Source organism: Chiloscyllium punctatum, chromosome 40, assembly GCF_047496795.1.
Source record: "Chiloscyllium punctatum isolate Juve2018m chromosome 40, sChiPun1.3, whole genome shotgun sequence".
Lineage (NCBI taxonomy): Eukaryota > Metazoa > Chordata > Chondrichthyes > Orectolobiformes > Hemiscylliidae > Chiloscyllium > Chiloscyllium punctatum.
In genome coordinates this window covers 60,123,040-60,142,911 of record NC_092778.1, presented here as the reverse complement: position 1 = coordinate 60,142,911, position 19,872 = coordinate 60,123,040, and the positions used below count along the sequence as shown (strand labels likewise).

Here is a 19,872-nt window from a genome sequence, read left to right as displayed (position 1 = left end):
GAAACGCATACAAGTGGATAAGTCCCCAGGACCTGATCAGGTGTACCTTGAACACTGGGAAGCTAGAGAAGTGACTGCAAGGCCTCTTACTGAGATATTTCTTTAATCAATAGTCACAGGTGAGGTGCTGGAAGGTACATGTATTTGGAAAGGCAAGGACTGATTAGGGATAGTCAACATGGCTTTGTGCATGGGAAATCATGTCTCACAAAATTGATTGAGTTTTTTGACGAAGTAACGAAGAGGATTGATGAGGGCAGAACAGTGGCAGAATCTATATAGACTTGAGTAAAGCATTTGACAAGGTTCCCCATGGGAGACTCGTTGGCAAGGTTAGATCTCATGGAATACAGGGAGAACTAGCCATTTGGATACAGAACTGGCTCAAAGGTAGAAGACAGAGGATGGTAGTGAAGGGTTGGTATTCAGACTGGAGGCCTGTGACCAGTGGAGTGTCACAAGGATCGGTGCTGGGTCCACTACTTTTCATCATTTACATAAACGATTTGGATGTGAGCACAAGCAGTATAGTTAGTAAGTTTGCAGTTGACACCAAAAATTGAAAGTGTAGTGGACAGCAAAGAAGGTTATCTCAGATTACAGCAAGATCTTGATCAGATGGGCCAGTGGGCTGAGGAGTTGCAGATGAAGTTTAATTTATATAAATTCAAGGTGTTGCATTTTGGGAAAGCAGGACTTGTACACTTAATGGTAAGGTCCTAGGGAGTGTTGCTGAACAAAGAGACCTTGGAGTGCAGGTTCATAGTTCCTTGAAAGTGGAGTCGCAGCTAGATAGGATAGTGAAGAAGGCGTTTGGTATGCTTTCCTTTATTGGTCAGAGTATTGAGTACAGGAGTTGGGAGGTCATGTTGCGGCTGTACAGGATATTGTTTAGGCCACTGTTGGAATATTGCGTGCAACTCTGGTCTCCTTCCTATCGGAAAGATGTTGTGAAACTTGACAGGGTTGAGAAAAGGTTGGAGGGTTTGAGCTACTGGGAGACGCTGAACAGGCTGGGGCAGTTTTCTCTGGAGCGTCCGAGGCTGAGGGGTGACCTCATAGAGGTTTATAAAATCATGAGGAACATGGATAGGGTAAATAGGCAAAGTCTTTTCCCTGGGGTGGGGGAGTCCAGAACTAGAAGGCATAGCTTTAGGGTGAAAGGGGAAAGATATAAAAGAGACTCCGAGGATGGTGCGTGTATGGAATGAGCTGCCAGAGGAAGGTGTGGAGGCTGGTACAATTGCAGCATTTAAAAGGCATCTGGATGGGTATACGATTAGGAAGGGTTTGGAGGGATATGGGCCTGGTGCCAGCAGGTGAGACTCGATTGGGTTGGGATATCTGGTTGGTCTGGGCGAGTTGGACCGAATAGTCTGATTCTGTACTGTACATCTCTATGACTATATAACATGTAGAGATCCAGGGCAACGTTAGGGTGGGGTAATGAAAAATGTCTTCAAAAATATCATTCAGTCATGTATGGTTCCCTTGGCTAAATAGGGACTGAAAGTATACAGAAACATGAGAACATTATGATAATGTCCTTTGAGCTTTCTTTCCCATAAGCCACTTGGCTAACTCCTATATTTTGCTTGGTATCCATACTGTATTAATCCTCTGTTTCTAATTTACTTTTTAGTTTTGGCAGACAATTCCACATTCTAACTATCTTTTATGTAAATAGTTTTTCAAAACCAACTTCAATTCTCATTTTGAAATTTGTATTTATTGTTTGTATTCCTTAGTGCAACCGTATCAATATGACTATATGAAAGGTTGTAACCTTAACATGACCATTCATGATCTTGGAAATCTCTACCAGGTTACTCCTTAACACCTTAACAGTTCTAGAAAACAGATTTCTAACTTGTTCAGTCTCTTTTCAAAATTGTAGCTGTTCAACATTCCGAAGTATCCATCCTGCAGCTTTTCTGCTGGTCTATCTCTTTTTTTTAACCCCTCTAATGGAGAGGAGGACAAAATTCCAGCTGAAGTTGTTCCAAATATAATATTGCATCTACAATTCCAATGCCCTTTTTTAATGTCGTTGTGCACTTTTGATGCAACCCATTTTTTAATGATCTAGCTAATTGCCCATCAAAGTTTCATTGCATATCAGCTAAGTTTAAAACCTTGCCATTTAAGGTCATTTCATTGCTTGTGTTCTTTCAAATGAAGTAAATAAAACTCACCTGAAATGTTTTTCTGCACAGATGCTGACCTGTGGTTTTTAAGAATATTTGTAGCTCAGATTGAGGTTCAGGTTGTAAGCTTGCTCGTAGAGCTGGTAGGTTTGTTCTCAGATGTTTCGTCACCATGCTAGATAACATAATTGAGCCTCCAGTGAAGCACTGGCATTCTGTCCTGCTTTCTATTTGCATGTCTTGCTTTGTTTTGGTGGGTGATATCCTTTCCGGTTCTGTTTGAGAGGTTGGTAAATGGGGTCCAAATCGATGTGTTTCTTGATGGAGTTCCAGTTTGAATGCCAGGCCTCTAAGAATTCCTGTGCGCGTCTCTGTTTTTAGCCTGTCCTCTGATGGATGTGTTGTCTCCAAGTGGTGTCATTCTTTGACTTGGGATACTAGTAATAGTGGGTCATGTCTTTTGTGGCTAGTTGGTGTTCCTGTATCCTGGTAGCTAGTTTTCCGCCTGTCTGTTCGATGTAGTGTTTGTTACAGTCCTTGCATGGTATTTTGTAAATGACATTTATTTTGCTGGTTGTTGGTATAAGGTCCTTTTTAGGTTCATCAATAGCTGTTTAAATATGTTGGTAGGTTTGTGGACTACTGTGATGCCAAGGGGTCGGAATAGTCTGGTAGTGATCTCGATGTCTTTGTATGGTAGTGTGGCTAGAGTTTCTGGGCATGTTGTGTCTACTTTGAATTGAATTGAATTTATTGTCACATGTACAAAAGCGTTGTCTTGCGAGCAATACAGGCAGATCACGTAATTACGTAGCATAGATAAGTAAATATAGGTAAACAGCAGCAAAAACAAAAACACTGGTACAGGCGAATGCTAAATGTTTGTGAGTCCATTCAGTATTCTAACAACAGTAGGGTAGAAACTGTTTTGAAACTGCCTGGTCCGTGTTAGGCTTCTGTACCTTCTCCCTGATGGCAGTGGTTGTAGAAAAACATTGCCAGGTTGCGATGGATCTTTGAGAATGCTGGTGGTCTGTCCTCAACAGAAGATCTGGTAGATGGAGTCTATAGATGGGAGATTGGCCTTTGTGATTGTCCGGGCTGAGTTCACCACTCTCTGTAACAGTCTCCGATCTTGAATGGTACCGTTGCCATACCAGGTAAGTGATACATCCAGACAGAATGCTCTCGATGGCGTACCTATAAAAGTTGGCAAGGGTACTCACCATCATGCTAAATTTCCTCAGCTGCCTGACGAAGAAGAGACGTTGTTAGATCTTTGTAACTGTGCATCCACATGAATGGTCCAAGAAAGCTTTTTGTGAATGAGCTTGACACACTCCACTCATTCTACCTGTGCTGTTAAAGTGTAGAGGCACATGAGTAACATTCCATCGAAAGTCAATGAGTTCCTTGGTTTTGCCGGCACTGAGAGCCAGGTTGTTGTCACTGCACCACTTTACCAGGTCTGCCACCTCCCATCTGTAGTCTGTTGCGTCGCGGTCTGAGATTTACAGACTATGGTGGTGTCATTAGCTCATCTGTAAATGGCATTAGTCTGGTGTTTGGTGACACAGTTGTAGATATACAATGAGAACACTTGGGGGCTGAGTACGTACCCCTGGAGAGCTCCAGTGTTGTGTTAGTGAGGATGAAATATTGTCCCCAGTCTTCACTGATTGTGGCCTGTAGGTCAGGAAACTGAGGATCCAGTTGCAGAGAGTGAGGCTTAGTCAGAGATCACTAAGTTTAGTAATCGGTCTCAAGGGGCTAAGTGAAGACTGAACGAAAGTCCATGAATAGGATTCTTATGTAGCTTATTTGGATTTTTTGTTTAATAATCGATAGACTGTGTTTATCGGGCACCCGTTCTTCTTGAATACGCTGTTGAGGTATTTTTCTTCTGCTTGTAGTTCCTGGGTGCTGCAGTGTGTTGTAGCCCATTTGAATAATGTCCTGATGCAGCCCCATTTGTGGATATTGGGATGATTGCTTCTACAGTTAAGTATCTGGTCTGTGTTGCTTTCCTGTAGAAAGCTCTACAGCGTATTCAAGAAGAATGGGTACCCGATAAACACAGACCCCACTTACCAACTCTGAGAAAAAGAACCGGAAATGATATTACACACCTTACGAGACCAAGACACACAAATAGAAAGCGGGACAGAACACCAGCGCTTCACTAGAGGCTGACTCACGATGTTACCTAACATTGTGATGAAACGTCTGAAAACAACCCTGCTGGCTCAGTGTGCAAACTTCCAACCAGATGCTGACCTGTGAGTAATCCTGGCATCCTCTGTGTATTTAATACTTCATTCAAATATGACTTTTAAGTGCCAAGAAAAGCAAATGGCAAGTTGGAGCATTACAAATTTTGAAATAATTGGCTGTCCTCTGATTAATAGAAAGTAGCATGATTCTTTATTTCCATTTATCTCATGGGCCAGCTACAATCAGATTTTAAAACATAGGCTGATAGACCCATTCAAAATTATTAACCATATTTAAATGCCTCTCTGTTAAATTCACCAAAAGCTGTTACTCATTGAACAAATCATGGGCAATGTTTGTATTTGAACTGATTAGCTTTTCAGCCAATTTACTTCAAAATTAACTGAAATGGTACTTAATCTGTTATCTACTGTAGCTGAATTTGAAAATCCAGTATTGTGCAAATTCTCCAGATGAAATGTTAACATTGCTTAAAACAACAGCAATTAGTATCTTTCTGTCACTGTATATCAGTCTGAATGATTGTCACATTAATTGTAAAGTATCGAGCAATGTCTGCTTGGTGCTAAATGTCAAAATCATTTGTTATTTGGCATCACATTCAGTTTAAAGTGGGTATATCTACTTAGAAAATTAAATCTTATCTCTTTTTGGGCAGGAATTTAACATCTAATTTTTCTTGCCAGGAAGAAGATTTTTTTCCATTACTGAAATAAAATAGGGAGTAGGCTAAAATATTTTAGCAACTCCAGTCATACCAAAAATGCTACGATGCACCTGATTGAAAGTGCTACTTTATTTTTTGACAACCACCTTGATATTACAAGTGTATTACAAAGTGAGAATTATTTTTGTGCTTTTCTATAAAACAAATTTCCCCTTCTCTGACTCTTGCTGCCTTTTGGTCACAATGCAGTGGGAGGATTTCCATTAGAGTGTATACTTCAGGAACAAAATGCTGGTAGAGAAATGAAAATGTCTTAAAATAACAGTCTAAAAGAAGTCAAAATGCTACAAAGTAAATAGATGTCATGTAAATAGATGTAAAGGCATGTAAATAGATGTCTACCAAAAATGTCTGTCAGCGATATTCTATACCAATTGGCTGGAAGTATTTTGTTTACTGCAGAGCAGTTTTGAATTCCATGATTTCTGTGCATTTAAGGGTGATTGTCAAGCTGTGTGATTTCATTAATCTTGCAGATTATGGCACACTGCATACCACACGATATGCAGCAAGTAACATTAACAATAAGAAAAAATGTTGAAGTAATTCTTTTTTGGTCTGTCTCATCAAAGCACTGAAGATTTTTCCTATGAAACTGACCATTCACATACTTATCCAATAATGTATCTTGTCAGTAATGATCCTTCCTAATATCCTCCTTCCTTTGTGGTGTTCTAGTATGATGAACTTGTTCCAGCTTCCTTAACTACCAAGCTGGGTGGCTTTTACATCAACAGTGGAACGTTGCAATTCCGTCAAGCATCTGAATCAGATGGGGATGAAGATTTTGTAAAAGACAAGAAAAAGACAAAGTCTCCAAAGGTGAGCAAAAAAAGTGATTATTCACTGTCACATCTGTTATGTTTTTCTCTAATATTTCAGCACCTTAATGACTTAAGGTGCTTAATGGACTTTTGCCAATAAGTCCAAACTATCATTTGAGGCTAGAGGAGGGTTTCATGACTCTTGTTCTGCAATTCCATGGGTCACAACAAAATAAAGCCTTTTCCAGTTATCAAGGTAATTAATCGTATACCTTACCTGTATCAGGTATCAGAGGAAACAGATTCTTTAATAAACAGAATTATGGGTATATTATAAATTCTAATTCAATAATAGTGCTCTAATTGATAACATACAGTGAGAAATAAATATCCCAAAAACTTGAGTGTATACTCTCTCCAGGAAAAGGGTGAAAATAAAATTTCCTGCTGAGTTTGGCAATTTTAACCGATGGGTTTTTACGACGCGGCAAAGGGATAGAGCGTAGGATGTTTGAGTTCATTATTATAATGTTCTGGCATGTGGTCATACCACTAATTGTGTACAGTTGTCTTTGAAGGCTTCTTAGTCAAGAAATGCAATATTGTAAGGCTGTATCAATCAACAGAGGTTTCACTCCAAACTGAAATTGAGAATTTTTTTTTGAAAATGAGGCAGATCAGCTAACCAGCTTGTTCTTAACAGGCTTTCCTCCAACTCAGTTATTCTCAGCAAGCCTCCATCCAACTGAACCACTAAAACAAGAACATCTCCAAACCAGTGACTGTTCAAAAAACCTGTCCCAGCAGAGTCAGCCTTTTCTCTCCAGCTGTGTGATCCAATTGAATCGCAAAGCAGGATGAAGGGGCTGAATGGCCTACATATTTCTACTTTTTGCAGTCTTGCTGAAGTCTGAACTTGTCAGTGTCACAAAGAGCAATGTAAAATAGCTATTTGTTTTATACCTCAGTAATATTTAGTTTAAAACCTGATTGAAATCACTGTGTATTGTGGAGATTGTTTCAGACATATGTCAATTACCTGAAACTCGTTTTAGTTCCTTTGGTTTGCTTTGGATTAGTTCTGATGTTCCTCGTTTTTAATAGAAACGAAAATTAAAAGAAGGTAATGAAAAGACTAAGAAAAGAAAAAAAGATGATGGACGAGAGAGAGAGAAGAAGGCTCAAAAATCAAAGATCTCCAAACAGGCTGGGTAAGTCACTTGGACTTTTAAGTGTCTACTCTTGAAAGCAAATCAGTTAGCACGAGGGTGCTTCAATATTGTTGGTAGAATTGCCAATTTTTAAAATTCCTGACATACGCCGTGAAAGCAAAATGCTGCAGATACTGAGAATCTGAAATCAAAATACAAAATGCTGCAACTGCTTTGCAGGTCCATTGCATCTATCGAACACAGGCGAGTCATTTTGACTTGAGTACTTGTGCAGGGTCATTAACTGTTTCTGTGCAGAGGCTAATTGACCAGTTATATATTTTGAGGATTTTGTTTTTTGTTTTCTGGTGTTGTGTGGTCGTACAAAAGTAACATGACAACTTATTGTTCCAAATACTTTCCCCAAAACTGGTGATGTAATTTTGGCAAGTTGCTGATTCTTTTAGGTTTACCCCCTAACTGGTCACTAACAAAACCTGATGGAGAATTCAGAAAAAATATCTTCACCAAATGTGTCATAAGAATGGGGAATTAACTACCCCTCAGTTCATCCTTAATATTCACGTCATCTACTCCCTATGGTAATGTAGACAAGTGCAGGTATACAATCCTTTATTCCCAAACCCTCGCTACAGCTGGTTTTCGGATTTCGGAATAAGTGACCATTTAATGGTAAAATTAAAAAACAATTTACTGAACAACAGACGTACCTCCTGAGTACTATAAGCCCTGAGACAGAATTGACACCTGCCAGTGCTGAGCCACGCACCCCCCCTCCCCCCCCTCCCCCCGCTGTCACATCTCTGAGTGACGCGGGTCATAGAGTCACCAAGATGTACAGCATGGAAACAGGCCCTTCGGTCCAACCCGTCCATGCCAACTAGATATCCCAGCCCAATCTAGTCCCACCTGGCAGCCCGTATCCCTTCAAGCCCTTTCTATTCATATACACATCCAAATGCCTTTTAAATGTTGTAATTGTACAAGCCTCCACCACTTTCTCCAGCAGCTCCTTCCAGACACATACCACCCTCTGTGTGAAAATGTTGCCTTTTACGTCTCTTTTATATCTTTCCCCTCTCGCCCTAAACCTATGCACTCTAGTTCTGTACTCCCTGACTCCAGGGAAAAGACTTTGTCTATTTACCCTATCCATGCCCCTCATAATTTTGTAAACCTCTATAAGGTCACCCCTCAGCCTCCTATGTTCCAGGGAAAACGCCCAGCCTGTTCACCTCTCCCCATAGCTGAAATCCTCCAACCCTGGCAACATCCTTGGAAATCTTTTCTGAAGCCTTTCAAGTTTTGCAACATCTTTCCGATAGGAAGGAGACCAGAATTGCACGCAATATTCCAACAGTGGCCTAACCAATGTCCTGTACAGCCACAACATGACCTCCCAATTCCTGTACTCAATACTCTGACCAATAAAAGAAACCATGCCAAACCCCGCCTTCACTATCCTATCTACCTGCACTCCAAGGTCTCTTTGTTCAGCAACACTGCCTAGGACCTTAGCATTAAGTGTATAAGTCCTGCTAAGATTTGCTTTCCCAAAATGCAGCACCTTGCATTTATCTGAATTAAACTCCGTCTGCCACTTCTCAGCCCATTGGCCCATCTGGTCAAGATCCCGTTGTAATCTGAGTTAACCTTCTTCGCTGTCCACTACACCTCCAATTTTGGTGTCATCTGAAACCTTAATAACTGTACCTCTTATGCTCACATCCAAATCATTTATGTAAATGACAAAAAGTAGAGGACCCAGCACCGATCAAGCTGGAGGCCTATGACCAGTGCAGTGCCAAAAGAATCGGTGCTAGGTCCTCTACCTTCCGCCACCCGCTCCTCAGCCATGCATTCATCGGCTCTATCCTCCTACTCCTGCCCTCACTAGCTCGCAGCACCAGGAGTATTCCAGATATTTCTACCCTCGAGGCCCTCCTTTTTAAATTCCTGCCTAACTCTCTCTAATCACCCTTCAGAATCTCCAATCTTTTCCCTTCCTAGGTCGTTAGTTCCAATGTGGACAATGACCACTTGCTGGCCCCTCTCCCCCTTGAGAACATTATGCACCCTCTCTGAGTCATCCTTGATCCTGGCACCAGGGAAGCAACACACCAATCTGATTTTTCACTGCTGGCCACAGAAAACTCTGTCTGTACCTTGGACTAGAGAATCCCCTAACACAATTGGTCTCTTGGAACTCAACGTACCCCACATTGTATTAGAGCCAGTCGCAATACCAGAAACATGGCTGTTCGTGCTACATTCCCCTGAGAATCCATCACCCCATACATTTTCCAAAACAGCATACTTGTTTGAAATGGGTATAGCCACAGAGCACAACTGCACTAGCTGCCTACCTCTCTTACCTTTCCTGGAGTTAACCCATTTATGTGACTGTATCTGAGGCTTTCACCCCCGCCTCCCTAAAACTGCTATCCATCACATACCGTTGCTGTTGCAAATTCCTCATTGCTTCTAACTGTCTCTCCAACCGATCCATTCGATCTGATAAGATTCGCAACCAACAGCATGAATTGTAGACGTAATCTGCAGTAACCCTTAAACACTCTTTTTAAACTCCCACATCTACAAGAAGCACATATCACTCTACTAAGGGCCATTTTTGTTTTTTTTTTGCTCCTTCGCAATCTACAGACCCAGAAAATAACACCACCTTATTTCTCTACAAAACACTGCCCCAGGTTAGATTAATAGGTGCAGCTTATATTTTAAGTTTAATCAAGAGACATAGCTCAAAAAACATAATCAAGAAAGAACCCAATCTACTTATTGCTCTAGACTTTCTGTAGGCCACTTAAAACAATTAACTTATCTGATTCTGTGCTGTGAACCTCGCCCAAACAGTTCCTCTGAGGTCAGTTGTGAATTTCACTTTGTTAATTTTCCCAGACACACTCCTATGTCCAGCGATGCACGAATTCAAACAGCAAAGGCAGTACTGTGCAGGTTCACTCTGGTGTCAGTTTCTTTCTCCTGCACTGACCTCACCATGTGCTTCCTTTGTCTGATTTTCTCCCTTTTAAAACTGCTGTTTTTGACTTTTCTTTCCCCAACTGAGTGGATGTGGAGTTGGGTTTACTGTTTGCACGCCAAACAACCTTGTTATAGAGAAAACTCTTCATGAAAAATATTTTGGATTTCGGATAAAGGATTGTGTGCCTGTATATGATTTGAGAATAGAGCAGAAGGTTACAATGAAATGTTTGGGAATGAGAAAAAATTGAAGGAGGATCAAGTGAAGCTTGACCACTCTCATGGATTTTTTAGGCTATGCTGTGCTGTGTCCCCACAGTAAACCAAAATCCAAGATGGGAAAAAAGTGTTTTCTTTGGCAGTCCTTCAGGGTGGAGGATGACTTTCACTCTCTGGGAGAGTGGGTTTTGTGGGGACTGTGAATAATCCAATCTGGAAAAATATACTCAAGCTTTCATAAGCACAATTTTCTCTATAGCGGTTAAAGATCAGAAACAAAGTCCAGTTAGTATCTAATGTGGCACCAGTGTGCCTTAGTGCAGCTCTTATCAAGAAGTTTGCCCATTTTGATTTTCAGGATTAGTGTATGAAGTGGATGGAATTTCTTTTCAAATGTTTCTTTCTCTCAAAAGTAAGCATCTTTCCTGGGAATGTTAGTTTGAGTGTTTTTTAAATGTAAATTTGACTACTTTTGCACAGTCCTGGTTTATAAAGTGAACCCACAAAATAAATTAATCATAGAGATGACACAGCATGGAGTAATGGATAAAATTTTCCTGCAATTTATGAAATTGTATGGTTTTTTTTGTAGCAGTTTGTGCAAGTCAAATTATGTTATAAGAATGTCAACAATTTGAGTACAGAACATTGCCATGTCCCTTCTTACTGGCTTTGCTGGTTATTGCTGCTTAGTGGTGTTATGATTACTCAGAAAACTGCTGCTCGGTCATAATTAAATACAAATGTATTTAAAAATATAAATTGGGCATAATAGGATTGCAACGTTAAATGTTTTTGCCAGTAGAATTTCTCTAGTTTTATCTCTCTTGGTCATTATTCCAAACCATTCTAACATCATAACTGATATTGGGGGGAAAGTAGTGAGTTCAGTTTTGAATACTTGACTGTAAAATATAATGTTTGGGCATCTATCTTATAACAAGCACTGCTGTATTCATTTAGGCTGTGTCTGAGCTGGGGCCCAGAAATGAAGAAAGATAGTGTTGAAAATCAATATAGCAAAAAAATTGGATTTTTAAAATTGAAATAATTCAGGTATATAATGGCCATGTCAGATACAAGTGATGGTCTTCAAATGTACTGAAGTTGTGGTATATAAAAATGCTGAGTATTCTGTTGTCTTTTGGGGATCGTTATTCCTCCATATTTTGAGATGTAGTCTTAAAAGTCCTTTTGGGTTCTCCAGGATTTGGCCATACCTGCAGCAAAAAACTGGAGGAATCCTTCAGACAGCAGTATAAATTAGCACTTTATGCCAGTTGCCCACCACCTCAGGATTAGTGAAAATTCTCTACAGAAATTAAGCGTCATAGTATTTAAAATTTCAAGCTGTTTGAATGAAATGGTAAGTCTGTCCTCCCAAATCCTTCTATTACAAGTAGATTTCTCAAAATTCCATTTTGATGATCCAAGTGGTACACACTTATTGTGTTCAAAAGCTTCAAGTAAAATAAGACTGGTATTGAAAAATCTTGTGGTCCCTTACCTAAGGAGTATTTTAGCTGATGTAAATATTCCAGTCCTCCCCTCAATGAACTTAAGAAAATGGAAAACTTTGTGGAACCATTGTTCTTATCCTGATTGTGCCCTATTTTGTATCCTCATCCTTGATGTTTTTGTAATCAGGTTTATGCCACTAAATGTCCATAAAGAAGATAAAAAGAAAAAGAAAAAATACATGGGAACCTTGGGTGTGAAAGAGATGTTAAAGAAATTTGAGAAAGAAAAGGAAGCATTGAAGAAACGAGAGGATCAGAAGACCTTTCCCACTTCTCAGACGATGGTTGGCACCCCTCATGAAGCTGACAACAGCTCAATAAATATTAATGTTTCGGACCCTCTGCTTTCACTTATTGGATCAGCTAATGAGAGTGATCTTCTGAAAGTGGCCAGCACTGTAGAGTTAGAAATAGACCTAGAACGTCTTCTGAATGAATCTCCTCCAGGCAGTCCTCTGAACGATTTTGATGATGGCAGTGATCCTCTGCCTATACTGCAGTACTCCACAGCGGGACAAACACCAAAGCAAGTCCCCACACTACCGGAAGGGCTTCCAGCACTACTAGAAAAGCGTATTAAAGAACTGACCGAGGTAAGATGCAGGTGAAATAAGTGTCTCAGGATAAACCAGAAATCATGAGGCATAAGATATTCTAATGCAAAATGTTGTCCATGCTTTTGTCATTATGGGACATGTAACTTTTATATGTTTTCCAACAAATTTGTCAATGTCTCAAGCTGCTAATGATGAGAGGTCTTGGTAGTTTGATTGGAATTCATTCACCAATAAGCGTAGATTAGATTACTTACAGTGTGGAAACAGGCCCTTTGGCCCAACAAGTCCACACCAACCCGCCGAAGTGCAACCCACCCATACCCCAACATTTACCCCTTCACCTAACGCTACGGGCAATTTAGCATGGCCAAATGACCTGACCTGCACATCTTTGGACTGTGGGAGGAAACCGGAGCACCCGGAGGAAACCCACGCAGATACGGGGAGAATGTACAAACTCCACACAGTCAGTTTCCTGAGGTGGGAATTGAACCCAGGTCTCTGGCGCTGTGAGGCAGCAGTGCTAGCCACTGTGCCATGTGAATGCTACTCTTCTTAAATCTCTCAATCACGAGATTTGTACAGGACAAATGAATCAGTAAGGAACTGGGTTGAGTTGTTTCAGCTTTGGGGGCTGGATTTTGAGTTGCAGAGGCCACATGTTTAATGGAAGATACAGCAAACATTTTATTAACTGGCAGCTACGGGACTAGGAGTATGCTGATTGATCAAATATTCCAAATAATTGCGAGGTACACCTAACCGTATAAACCCTGACCGAGTGAAGCTTCGAGATATCAACAACCCTCAAAAAAGATTGTGGAAAAACATCAATGTAAAAACACTAAGTAAAAGAAGCATAATGTATGGGGTTTTCACCATCACTGTTAAACTTTATTTACAATATAAATACTTAGGATAGTGGCAGATCGCAGTATTTGCGGTATATAATTTTTGCCTGTTTATCAAGAATGCTGGTTGATATGATGCCGTTTAAAACAAAGTTAGCTGTATTCTGAGAGGTTGGCCATCCGTTGTCAGATCTGGCAGAGTTGCAAGACATGATCAAATCTTGCTGTCATCTCCTAAAACTTCTTGCTAATCTAGGTTTATTCTGGGATGCAATGATAATCCCCAATTTGTTTTTCTAATGTACTGAAAATTATCTTAAGTCCATTCCTGTCTCTCTTCCACTTGTGCTTTCAACAGTAAGTGTCTGAAGCTTGTGGTCTAATTTGTCCATCAGATTGAAGACAATCCATTTGGCTGTCTCTGCAACTTCATTCTCTTCCACTGCCTTGCACTGGACCAAGTTTCTCCGTTGCCCTAATCCTGAACTCACCACTTCCAACAGTTTTTCTCCTATCGAGCTTCATGCCTTTCCTGTGCTCATCTTCCACTCTTAAACCTAATTCCTACGAAATTAACCACCCAACTTCAAAAGACATGTAGGAACAGGAATAGACTGTATTATCTTTTGAGCTTGCTTTACAATTCAATAGCAACATGAATAATAATCTGCCTCACCTTGACTTTCCATCTGCTCCTCATCTCTTGATTCCCCAAGACTGTCTACCTTAGCCTTAAGGATGCTTAAAAGTGGGACCCACAGCAATTTAGTTGATTCTTTGTACGAGCACAATTAGGAACGAGCAAGAAATGCTGGTCTTGATTAGGGATTAGACTAATGCCCACATTCCCTGTAAGATTTTTTTTTAAAACTCCTTTTAAATATGGGGTGTCAAAATTAATGCACTACCAGATTTGATCTCACCACAACTGTACGCAATGGGTGTCTCAATTTTCATTAATAATGTACTGCAAACCCTTTGTAATAAAGGCCAGCATTCCATTTATTATCGTATTTGATTTATTATATTTGCATCATAACTTTTGTTTTCTTTGAGAGTCTGCCCAAATCTCTCTCCTTCACCATTAAAAATATTCTGCTTTTCTCTTCCAGTTGCCACAATGAATAATTTCTTATTTCTCCACTTTACAATTAAATCTGCCACCTTGTCCATTCTTTGGAGCATGTTATGTCCTCTCTCTGCTTACACATTCATCAATCTTTGTATCATCACAGACTCCAATCGTTTACATAAATTAGGCAGATGAAGAAACAATAGGTTGCAAACAACTGAGAACCCAGCGCTGATATTATGTCACTCAACTAGTCAGAACCCAACAACTTGAAAATGAACAGCTTATTCCCACTATTTGGTTTCTGTTCATAAACTAATCCTCTATTCATAATGATATTAATAACCTCAACTGAGTGAATCATTATCTTGCATATTAATATTTGATATGCCTTTTCAAAATCTAGTTATCCTACATCTACTTACGCCTTTTTATCAACCCTACTAATTAAATCCTCCAGAAACTAAATTTGTTATCACAGCTTTCCTTTTGTAAAATCGTATTGACCGATCATAATACAGTTTTCTAACTGTAGTAAGATGTTCTCGTGAAATATACCTCACCATTACTCTGACGTCAGGATAATGGTTCTGCCGCCCTTGTTTTTACTTCTTATTTTGAATAAGTGTTACGTTTGCTAATTACCAATCTCCTTAGAGCGATCTAGAGTCTAGCTAAGTAACCCAGAGAGGGCTGATCTTTTTTGCACATTTTATAATCCCTTGCGAATTATGCCAAGCAAAGCAACCCTGTGGCAGAAGGGAGTCATTTTCATGGCTTATACATTGTCGTACTGTGATCTAGTGGCTACATGTGACTGCAGAATCACAGCAATGTGGTTGTGTCTTAAATGCCCTTTGAGATGGCTTATTGTATTATTAGTTCATGGGCAATTAGAAATAGTACACAAATGCTGGCCTTGCTAGTGACACCCACATTCAATGAAATAATTGAAGAAGCAAGATAAAGTTGCTTGGAGTTTGAAGAAAATTGTAAAACTGAATTCTTGCATGTGCCAGGTTTGTGGCTAGTAAAGTGAATTGGGGAATGCCAGGAACCAGGTTCACTGGATCTGGCAGTACAAAATTTAATGACACTTGCTTTCAAAATTTGCAAGTAATTGCAAGTTTCTCAATGTCTAACATTTAGAAGTGATTCTGTAATTGAACAATATTTGCTGGATAATCCTGAGTTTTTATTCATTTATTAGACGCGGGTGGAGCTGGCTACGCCACGTTTGTTACTCAGTCTTAATTGCTCAGATGGCAGTTTAAGAGTTAACCACATTGAAGTGCGTCTGGATTTAGAATCTAGGCCAGACCAGGGAAGGATAGCAGTTATCTTCCCTAAAGGACATAAGTGAATCAGATGGGTTTTTCACAACAATCAACATTCTCATTCGAATCTTAGTTCCGAATTTCTACTGCATGCAAATTCCACCATTGGTATAATGGGATCCAAAACATTGATAATACCACCAGGTCGTCATCTTCCCTTGCAAATTACACTGGGAGTCAATTTTTATTTGTCATCGAGTCCATAGTATGGTATACGTACATGTTTTGGGAGTCACATTTATTAATACATGAAGCCGAAGTCTTTATAGACAGTCTATGCCTTTTCAACTCAGCAAAATAGGTGACGGCCATTGAATCTGCCTGTATTACAGTTGAAACAAACCTTGACAGTAAGGGAGACTGGTACAATTACAGCATGTTAATAGGCATCTGGATGGGTATATGAATAGGACGGGTTTAGAGGGATATGGGCCAAATGCTGACATATGGGATTAGACTAATTTAGAATATCTGGTCATCCTGGACAGGTTGGCCTGAAGGGTCTCTTTCCATACTATACAGCTGTGACTATAACTACCAGTTAACACTAATTGATGCATTCATCCTTGGTAATACTTATACCAACTAGAGTGTATTTGCCAACCAGTCAGTGCTGTCCTCCCATACATTTGTAAATGTTTTCCATTTATGTTGTTGTTCTTGCGGATTATCCTCATGTGCAATTCAAAAAGCTTCAATGAAATGTCTTTTTTCCAGTGATACTCAACTTGCACACCACCGCAAAGACTATTTGCATCCAGAGTATGTAATGAAAATGGGCAGTGTTTTTATCCCAGGTAGTCAGGGAGTGAAGTATAGAATTGGAGCCAATTTTCTGTCACTGAAAAGCTTTTATTTGGAGAGAACATTACAAATATAAATCTCCAATCACAGCAACCACAGTTTCAATCTGTTTGGAACACCAGTGAGTCCATACTTAATGCTCACTACCTGGATTGCAATTATTACACTGTTAGTATACAATTAATAGATGTATTCTTAACTTTTTGGAGTCATTTGATGATAGTTAACATGCATACCAAAGTGTTAACTTTTGTCAGTAAAGTTCATTATAGGTATTTTTCAAATTAGGTTGATCTTTTTAAAGATTATTTTTGAGAGTGAAGTGGACAAAAGTCGATTGAATTGAACCTTTTCTTCTTCTTCTGTAGTTATTGGTTGCCATTCAGTTTTGTATATGACAAACTGGTGCTGAAGATCATCAAGAACTGCAGCTCTTTAATCCAATTAAAATAGGCTTTAGAAGGGACCTGAAGGTACGAAACAAAAGCTGATGCTATTCTTGTCTTGTAGGCTGCCAAAGCCTCAGAAGGAGAGGGGAAGCAGAAATTCTTCACACAAGATGTCAATAATATTCTGCTTAAGTAAGTATAATCCAACAAACATTGGTTTCCTTTCAAAAAATGAGACGTTTTTAAAGAGTAGACAAGACTAATAGGTGTCTTAGAAAAATTGTGAAGGTGCAACAGGTTTGTCCATCTGGGGAGTCCAAAGCTGAAGGTACAGAGCAGATTGTTATAAATCCGTTAAAGAATTTCAAAGGATGAAAACTGGATATAGGTTTGCTCATTGAGCTGGAAGGTTCATTTCCAGACGTTTCGTCACCCTACTAGGTAACCTCTTCTGTAGGCCTCCAGGCGAAGCACTGTTGATGTTGCTTTTTATTTATATGTTTGGGTTTCTTTGGGTTGGTGATGTCATTATGAAGTCCCACTGAAGATGTAACCTAGTATGGTGATGAAACGTCTGGAAATGAACCTTCCAGCTCAGTGAGCAAACCTACATCCAGGACCTCAACCTGAGCTACAAATCTTCTCAAAACTCGCTGGGATGAAAACTCTTTAACGATTACAAATAGCACAGATGCATTTAAGGAAAACTAAATAAGTACAAGTGGTATACGATGGTAGGATCTTTAGCAAACTAAGGTACAAGGAGATTCGTGTTTTGAATAAGCACCAGCCTGATCAGTTGGGCTGATTGTCCTGTAAATTCCATTTAACTAAATTTAGGGGTGTTGAATTCCCATGAAAGAGTAAAATAAATTCTCTCAGCCAAACACTTGGGCTGATTTTCAGTTTCATTAGATGCACAAACCAAAACTATCTCGCAATTTTCTATACCTGCTAATAGAAGAGATCAGGTAAAAGTGAACAACGCATTTTTAAAAAAAAAATTGCTTTTCAAGTTAAATTTGTCATATCATGTCCTGTGTACTTTGCCTCAAGGCAGGTCCTTGGTTCATTGTCTGCCACTCATGTTGAGCGGTTCCCCTGGCAGTTTTTATCCATGGTGGTTTGTAATTGCTTTTCACTCTCAAGGATAGGGCATGAAGGCAGCTCCAAAGTGTATTTCTGAAGAAATGAAACCAAACTGGTGCTATTGGTTTTATTTTGAACCTGGAATAAATGTTAGAATTTAGTGAACCAAGAGTTCAAATTAGGGGACTCTCATCTGAAGTTTAGGAATCCCAAGGAACTGGGGATGCTAGAAATCAGAAACAAAAACTTTGGAAAGTCCAGCAGGCCTGGCAACAACTGTAGAGAGAGCAGAATTAACATTAGTGTCCAGTGATCCTCCTTCAAAATGTTTCTGGAGAAGGGTCACTGGACCCAAAATTTTAATTTTGCTTTCTCTCTACAAATACTGCCAGACCTACTGAACTTTACCAGTAATTTGTTTTTTTTGTGCAGATTAGGAATGTGGGTATGAAGGTCTGTGTGGTTAAGGTAACTTTGTTGAATGAGGCAAGCTATTCTCCATCTGCATTTGTGATACCCCTTGCCAACACCTGAAGCTGTGCTCCAAGAGTGCATATTTGAACAGTTTACTCTTGGTTTTCTGCTGCAGTACATCATTCCTCATGCTACATGAACAAAGTGTCTCCTTGTATTGTTGCTTGGGTGATGCAAATAACAAGTCACTGAAGTGCTGGCAAAGCTGGGTTTTTGCCATTCAAGTACTTAGTGCAGAACAGAGAGCAGCTAAAGCATATAGATGAGCAATGGATTAGTGGTGCTGGAAGAGCACAGCAGTTCAGGCAGCATCCAAATAGCTTTACCATATAGATGAGCAAGTCTGTTTCCATTATTTAACCTGGTACTGGTTGAACTGCCAATTTTAAAATTATTTTATCTTCCGATGTTTGTGTAGTATGGTAGCATGAATGTGCCTTATCACAGAAATAGTATACTTATTTCTAATTTCTATCATGATGTGTCTGTAAGGATCTCAGTATGTACCTTTCATCTATTTTGATGTGTTTATGCTTTCAGTATTGAACTTCAGTCCCGCGAATTGAATAGTCAGATTCGCTCTGGGGTTTATGCACATCTGGCATCCTTCTTACCATGTAGCAAGGACACTTTACTCAAAAGGGCAAAGAAACTACACATGAATGAGCAGGTAACTGATTTGAAAATTAGTGTTCCAGAGTAAAATCCATTCCTGCAACTGTGACTATTTAGAGTAAGGAAAACCATTTACATATGTTGTTGCATTCCTATTTTTAAAAATCTGGGGACTAAAGGTGTGTGATTGCAATTGCAACCAAATTTGCAAATAACTGTGTCAAAGAATTAAGTTTTTATACTGAAGTTCTATTACTAGTTTTAGTTATTGATTGTAAGTTTTGACTATACAATCTGTCTTTTTGCTAGTTCAAGGGTATTCTTAAGAATAAATCTTCATTTTGCAGAAAGAATAGTTTACCAATGAAGCACTTGAAGATTAATGCTTGGAAAGATTTACACTACATTATAAAATGTTTAAATACTTTCATAAGTAAATTGCCTTTTTGATAGTGATGCAGGAGCAGGCATTTAAATTTTGAAAATACTGTGTAGTAGCAAAATATCATAGTTACTTGATTAAAGTATTTACTGGTTTTATGTTTGAGAATGCACAACAGCTAAGCCCAAAGGTTGTATAGTTAGCATGTGACCTCATCCATTTCATCTTTTCCAACACATTGCTGGATAAAGTCACCTTCAGCATATGTTATACGTTGTGGTCTCCAATCTTTATAAATTCCTGAAAGCGCATTCCTTTGTCAGCTTTATTTTGTCTGCTCATATCACGTAAGGCTGGCACAGTTTACTGCTATAATTAAGGGAACGAGCAACTTATGATCTTATAAATGCCGCTGTGCTATTTCTGTTAAATTAACCTATTGATCACTCATGATTTGCTGGAACACTCCTATTCCCATAGGTTATAGAATAAATGGTTGTGTGTTTGTGGCTTAT

The 19,872-nt window shown here is 39.4% G+C and overlaps 1 protein-coding gene across 3 annotated transcripts in view; it reads left to right on the top strand.

The window, feature by feature from the left end:
* The window catches only part of LOC140464662 (ubinuclein-1-like), an 81,313-nt gene that overhangs the window by 23,577 nt on the left and 37,864 nt on the right, over positions 1-19,872 (top strand). For all 3 annotated transcript variants that reach the window (XM_072560026.1, XM_072560025.1, XM_072560027.1), the window contains 5 exons: positions 5,788-5,931; positions 6,978-7,084; positions 11,915-12,380; positions 16,919-16,989; positions 18,901-19,030. In XM_072560026.1, coding sequence (XP_072416127.1) covers positions 5,788-5,931; positions 6,978-7,084; positions 11,915-12,380; positions 16,919-16,989; positions 18,901-19,030 — 918 coding nt within the window. The remainder of the gene's footprint in view (positions 1-5,787; positions 5,932-6,977; positions 7,085-11,914; positions 12,381-16,918; positions 16,990-18,900; positions 19,031-19,872) is intronic.